Source organism: Columba livia, unplaced genomic scaffold, assembly GCF_036013475.1.
Source record: "Columba livia isolate bColLiv1 breed racing homer unplaced genomic scaffold, bColLiv1.pat.W.v2 Scaffold_135, whole genome shotgun sequence".
NCBI classification, from domain to species: Eukaryota; Metazoa; Chordata; class Aves; order Columbiformes; family Columbidae; genus Columba; species Columba livia.
In genome coordinates, this window is record NW_027043031.1 from 2,439 (window position 1) to 9,682 (window position 7,244).

Consider the following 7,244-nt stretch of genomic DNA (forward strand, 5'->3'; position numbering starts at 1 on the left):
GGCTTGTGGGGCAGCACAGGGGACTCTGCTGAGACCTGGGCAGTTTAATACTTCAATAATCTGTGACCATGAGGAGACAACTCCCACCACATTTGTTGATGATGCTAAGTTGAGAAACCTCATAGGCAGGAGGGCTGTCCTGTCGGGAACATCATGACAGGGAAGGACAAAGGGCAGGTCCTGCACCTGGCATAGACTAACCCCTGAAGATGTTGATAACTGGGAGGGAGTTCAGTGGAGGGCTGCTAAGATGCTCAGGGACTGGGACTCTTGTTGGGAGGAGAAACTGAGGGAAAGGGCTTTTGTTCAGCCTGGAGAAGAGAAGGCTTTGGGCATCTTGTAACAGCCTCTCTGTCCCTGCGGGGAGGTTTTTCCAGAAGGTGGAGCCAGTCTTGCTTGGCAGGAGGATAATAGACAATAGTCAGATGTTGAAATAAGGAAGGTTCAGGCTGCAGATAAGGAAAATATTCTTCTCAGTGAAGGCATCAAAGCGTTGGAGCAGCTTCCCCAGCTTTGTTGTGCTGTCTCTGTCCTTGGATGTTTTCCAGCCCCCACATGGTAAAGCCTTGAGCAACGTGGTCTCACTCCACAGCTGAACGTGCTGTGAGGAGAGGTCAGACCTGAGACCTCCTGAACTCCCATTCAGGAGAGTGGAAACCCGAATGGTGTTGTGGTGTCTTCCCCTCTGAGTCTTCCCCTGATGGCAGCAGGGAATGTTCTCAGGTTCCCCATGACCATGGAAGTCAGTCAGTATAGTCAGACCAGCTGGAGCTTGATTGACCTCTTGTGATGCTCAGCAATAAAAGCCATGAGAAGGGCCGAGGTGTGCAGGAGGGATTCATAATAAAGGCATTTGCCTTCTGAAGCAACTGCTACATGAACTGATGCCCAGTTTCCCAGGAAAGGGTTGGACATCACCTGCTGATGGCAAGCAGAGAATAAATCCTTTTGCTTCCACAGGCAATCTGTGCTTTTCTTTATTAAACTGCCTTTATCTCAAACAATGAGTTTTTCTTCCCCGTGTCCTCTTGAGCAGGAGAGTGATTGAGTGGTTTGGTGGAAACTAAAATGTGGCAGCCAGGTTAACCCACTACATTCCTTTTTGTGCCCAACGTAGGGCATGAGACAAGGGCAGTTTTGTATTAATGGTGCTACAGTTATAATAGCTATTTGGTGGAGAGTGTCTGCGCAGGTCACTGAGTTTTCTGTCTGTGCCACTTATCTCCTGATTTTGCTGCGCTTGGGAACATGTTAATACAAAGTCTACGCTCTTTGCCATGGTATTAATGTCTTTACTGTGTTGTAGTAGGTATTCTATCTTGTGAAGAGGGTGAGGGAACACATCTCCCTCTTCCCTTAGAATCACAGAATGGTTTGGGTTGGAAGAGACCTTAAAGATCATCTAGTTCCAGCCCCCCTGACCCACATCTTCATCTAGAAAAGTTAGCTCGAATCTCATTGTGTTGGTTTGACTGAAACTGAGTTAATTTTCTTCATGCAGTTATAAACTTTTTTGCAGCTAGCATGGTCATTGTTTCGATTTAGCTTGGGAAAAAATAGATAACACCCCGGGGCAGAGATAATGTTTTTCTCCAAGTAACTTTCCAGTGGTTTTGAAGTGGAACAAAGAGAATACAAGAGCCTATTATCTTAGTCGCTGTCTGGGAGCCAAGGTCTTGTGAGGCATTGAATTGAGTATCTTATTTTATATTCCATTTTCCATTTTATATGTGTTACTAGCCGTGGTGGTATATTAGTATTATTTTGCTATTTTGTTAAACTGTGTTTATCTCAATCCACGAGTTTCTCCCTTCACTTTCAATTCTCTCCCTTGTTTGGAGGTGGCGGGTGGGAGTGAGCGAGCAGCTATCGTGGTTGTGATTGCTAGCTAGGGCTAAACCACAACAAGGGGCTAAACAGAAATGTTTTCACAGTCTGTTTTCACAAGAACATCACCAAAACCCATTTTACCTCTTCTTTCACGTCTTTTGGCAAAGTCTCTCTCCCTTCCCCCAAATCTCCCATCTTTCTTGCACAGGTTCCCCCTGACCACCCTAAATGTGTCATCTTTGCTGGGGGAAGCTTTCTGATGACCTTCATGACCTCAGAGTGCCTCTGTCCCCTGTGCTGACCAGTCAGAAGTGACCTCTCAGCCAGCACCCAAAGGGACTCATTGTAGTTCTGTGCTGGAGAGGCCTCTTCACAGCCCACCCAGCAGCACTGGAGGAAGATCAAGCCCTGCACCACCCCAGAGGTACCGTGCCTGCAAACCAGCGCATGAACCAGAAGGGATCGAAGGGATCCTGGCTTATCTTTCCCACCTGGGTGCCTCAGTTACCCAGAGTATCTTGGAGACAGTGGAGACCTCTGTGTGGACAACTGAATCAAGCCTAAAATGTAAATTTTATACAAAGCTATGCAGAAGAAACAAACTAAGAAACAAAGAAACAAGCAAACAAACAAACAAACAAACATCTCTAAGTAATAGCTGAAAAAGTCTTAATTTCCAGAATGCTAGGCTCTTAAGCCATTTTTGTGTAATTTTTGTGGTCACTGAGGGATGCTGATAGTATCTGGCTCCATCAGTACCGCTGATGGCATTCGTTCCTGATCAGCTAGCCAACTTCCCTCCCATCGCATCATCCAGATCTTCAGTTCAGACATCAGAAACCTGCTCTAAGACTTCGGGATACCACATTCAAGGACTGGCAAAAGTCCAGGTACACAACATGCCCTTCTTTCTCATCTCATGCGGTTTCAGCCGTCCCTTTCTTGTCCTTCAAGGACATGGAGATGGTTGCAAGAGCATTTGCCTCATCACCTCCCCAGGGACTGAGGTGAAGCTGATCTACATGTAATAGTCCCAGTCTTCTTTCTTGTCTTTCTTGAAGCTGGGTTTGTTATTTGCCTTTTCTGGGGCTCTTGGAATCTCCCTGTTCTCTCTGGATTTTTCCAAGATGTTTGAGAGAGATCTCACAATGACTGCAGCCAGCTCTAATAGCACCTCTCTGGCCCTTCCTACATCAAAAGTTTTCTCCATATCTCACAGTGCCAGGGGAGTGCCAGGGGCACAGTAAACACCTGTCCAGCCCATCAGGCACTGTTTGGAAGAGAATCAGAAGTGAATTCTTCCTGAGTGCCCATGACTCCAATGGGGCCTCTGTGCCACTCACAGCTTTCCTGAGCATGTTTTAAGTGGCTCCCTCTCTGCAAACTTTCTGGTCCTCAGGCTGTAGATGGGGGATTGAAAAGGAGCGTGAGGATGGGCTTTGTTAAACTATTCAAAAGGGTTGTTCTGGGCATCACAGAGACAAGGATGAGGGTGTTGTGGAAAACAGCAGCATTGGTGAGGAGAAAGGAACAGGTGGAGAATGTTTTCTGCCTGCCCACAGAGATCTGATACACACAGAGGATAACCTTGTGAACAGGAAGAGGAGAATGGGAATGGAGAGAGCCTGAGTGTCACGGTGTCACTGCATGAGAGCTCCAGCAATGCGGTAAATCACAGAAGTGGTCAGCTCTGCTGGGACCACAGAACTGTACCCAGGACACGACTGAAACGATTCCTGTAGATGACAGAGGAGCCCCTAGTGTGTCTGCCCACTGGAGACAGATGTCCCAGGTCATGAGTCTTGTACAGGGCAGGGGATGACACACAGCCCAGTACTGATCGCAGGATGTGGTCACCAGTGGTGAGCGCTGTGTACAAGGACAAGGTGCAGGAAACAGCACTAACACAATGATGAGCAATGAGTGCTGTCCCCAGCCACAAAGCTGCCCATCAGCTGGGATAGGGGAGTGGATATGCAGGAGGTCTCCAGGGAGAACAAATGTCCCAAGAAGAAGTCCACGGGTTGTGCAAATGCTGTTTTGCCACCACCTGCACAATAATGAGGGATTTCCCAAACAAAAACACCATGCAGGTCGTGAGGGAGAGAAGGATTTCCTAAGGGATGGGAACATTCCCCATTCCTGGTAGGAGGGCACCTCCACAACTGCCCCATTGCATTTTCGCCATGGAAGGTTTTAGGTCCCTCTTTTCCCCTTGCACTTGGTAGGGAACTTGTGAGGAAGGACTTTTGGTTCTTTTGTAGATGCCTGGGTATCAGTCAGAAAGACAAGTCATCGCAGGTACATTTTTGTTTTTTAAACTAAAAACAGAATAGAGCCCCATGTTCACATAGTCACAGGGTCACACTAGCGAAGTAGATAATGAAGTTGAAATGGGTTGTCCACATTCCTCTGTGGATAACATTATTAAAGTTAAAAAAAAAGAGGCAGAACAAAAGACAACACAAACACAAAACTAAGGACAACAACAACAAACTAATGAGAAAGGATGGACCTGTAATGAGTTACATTATGAGTCATATACTGAAACAGATGGACAGTCTAGAGCTTCTGGAAGTCATGCAGGCATCAGTTTCCACACTGCATTCTGGAGCTCCTGGTTTCTCAAGCTGTAGATGAGAGGGTTCAATGTTGGAGGCACCAATGAGTACAGAACTGCCAGCACTAGATCCATGGATGGCAAAGAGATGGAAGGGGACTTCAGGAAAGCAACCATGCCAGTGCTGATAAACAGGGAGACCACGGCCAGGTGAGGGAGGCACATGGAAAAGGCTTTGTGCCGTCCCTGCTCAGAGGGGATCCTCAGCACGGCCCTCAAGATCTGCACATAGGACACCACAATGAACACAAAACATCCTAAAACGACAAAAGTACTGAAAACAAGAAGTTTAAATTCCCTGAGATAGGCATCTGGGCAGGAGAGCTTAAGGATCTGGGGAAGTTCACAGAAGAACTGTTCAACGGTATTACCTTGGCAAAGTGGCAGTGAAAATGTATTGGCCGTGTGCAGCAGAGAATAGAGGAACCCAGTGGCCCAGGCAGCTGCTGCCATGTGGACACAAGCTCTGCTGCCCAGGAGGGTCCCGTAGTGCAGGGGTTTGCAGATGGCAACGTAGCGGTCATAGGACATGACGGTGAGAAGAAAAAACTCTGCTGAAATGAAGAACACAAAGAGAAAGAGCTGTGCAGCACATCCTGCATAGGAGATGGCCCTGGTCTGCCAAAGGGAGTTGCCCATGGCTTTAGGGACAGTGGTAGAGATGGAGCCCAGGTCAATGACAGAGAGGTTGAGCAGGAAGAAGTACATGGGGGTGTGGAGGTGCTGGTCCCAGGCTATGGTGGTGATGATGAGGCCGTTGCCCAGGAGGGCAGCCAGGTAGATGCCCAGGAAGAGCCACAAGTGCAAGAGCTGCAGCTCCCGTGTGTCTGTGAACGGCAGGAGGAGGAACTGGGTGATGGAGCTGCTGTTGGACATTTGCTGCCTCCAAGCATAGGGCACTGTTACAGAAGGAAAAGACAGTGAGATGTTAGGGGAGGCTTCTCTGAGCAGAGTCGAAATCATTTCTCATACGCCCTCCCCCTGCTCCACACCCCTTGTCCTTTTCCAGACCTTCCTCCAGCTCGGTGTCTGAGCCCTGGGTGGTGCTGGCTGGAGGTGCCATGAGGAGCAGGGCCTGTGCCCGCTGGCTGCCGAGGAGTCAGCCCTGCTCTGCAGCAGGGGGCATGGGAACGGGGGGCAGGGGACAGAACTGGGGTTCAGCTTTGTCACATGGAGCTGCTCCTGGTCCAGAAAAACCTGTCAGCATCTGCACTCCCAGGGATAAGGAAATGAGATGGCAGAAGGCAGCTTGAGAGGTTTGGTGTTTGTACAGCTCCTTCTGCCCTCCCACCCTGGGGAATGTTCTTGGATGTCAGAAACCACCAGCATTTCTGCTGCCCTCAGGGAGAACAGAGCGAGTCCTGCGAGACCAGAGGATGCCTACGGCTTAGTGCAGAGTGAGGGCAGCTGCTCTGTCCCTCTGTCTTGCTCCAGCTGCCCTGGGCTGGCACCTTTCTGAGATGGAGCCTGATCACACTCCCATGTTACCCTGAAAAGCCACCAGGCACTGCTGAGAGCAGAGGGATCCACCTCAGACCACGGCATGTGTCACCCTTTCCGAAGGTCTTAGCACCCCAGGCTGAAAAGTCCCACCCCACACCCAAGAAACATACCTCTCATTCCCCAGCCCCACAGACTGCATTGCCCACAGCCCACAGGTCAGAGCAAAGCTGGGACACGTGTGCCCATGGACACACCTGCAGGAAAGGACCCACAAGCTCAGGCTGTGACTCTGCAGCTGAAACTGCCATCCCCAGAGAGCCTGACAGCAAGAACAAGATCCCAACAGCAGTGACCCAGAGCAGGGCAGCAAGAAGGAGAATGCGGTGAGGGTGGGTGTGAGAGAGGCCAGGGCAGAGGCAGCCGGGCACTCAGACAGCGTCACCCTTCCCCAGCTGTGCAGCACCTCCCAGACACCAACACTGCCGGGCAGCTGCTCTCAGCCCCTGTGCTCTGCAGAGGAACTGGAGCTCTGGCTGCACAGGAGCTGCTTCATGCCTTGGAGCCCCCGGCCCTGAGGGCAGAGGCTTTGCTGGGTGGGACAGGAGGCCAGGGGGCTGCTCACAGGAGGGATCTGCACTGCAGGGGGTCACAGGGACTTTTCTCTGTTCTCCCTCCCATAACCATTCCGGGTTTGGTTTCCTCTCCTTTCTGATCATTTCCCTGCTGCCTGGAGATTCTCCCCTGGGAGGTGTTTCCCTGTCCATGTCTCTTCCCTGTCAGTGCTCACAGACCATCCCACCCTCAGTGCCCTCCCCCTGGCCCTACAGATCCTGCCTGTTCACAGGGCACTGCCTGGGGGCATCTTCCTGTTTGCAGGCTGGAAAACAGGACAGGTCAGACTAAGGCTGACGGGTCCAGCCAAGGTGATGCAGGTGCTGTGCACAGGCAGAGGGGTGGGGAAGGGATGTCATGAGCCTTCTGGCAGATGGACTGATCACTCACAGTTGCAGTTCAGGAGTCTCAGTGACTTGTTTAAGCATGAGAGCTCGTTTTCATTTTATCCTTTCCTGCACCCCCCGCCCCTTGGGAGAGGAAACTGAAAAGACAGGCTCAGGAAAGCTCCTTATCTGCCTGGCAATCCTTGCATTGATCTTCTCCTTGAGGCATCCCCTTGGAAAAACCCTGGGGCTGATCTGGATGTGTGAGCAACCCTGACCCACACAGCACCCTCTCCACAGCAGAGGCACCTTTCTTGCCCAATAGGGTTTGCTCCTCCACCACATCTTCTCCCCTCAGTGTTGCTGGGATCTCCCGGGCAGGCTGAGCGCTGACCCTGGCAGGCGGCAGAGTC

General features: G+C 50.7%; 1 protein-coding gene across 1 annotated transcript; it reads right to left on the minus strand.

Annotated features, from left to right (window-relative positions):
• Positions 1-4,408: 4,408 nt before the first annotated feature.
• LOC135577765 (olfactory receptor 14I1-like) lies at positions 4,409-5,326 on the minus strand. The gene has a single exon (XM_065047886.1). The coding sequence runs from the start codon at positions 5,324-5,326 to the stop codon at positions 4,409-4,411; it is 918 nt and encodes a 305-aa protein (XP_064903958.1).
• Positions 5,327-7,244: the final 1,918 nt, after the last annotated feature.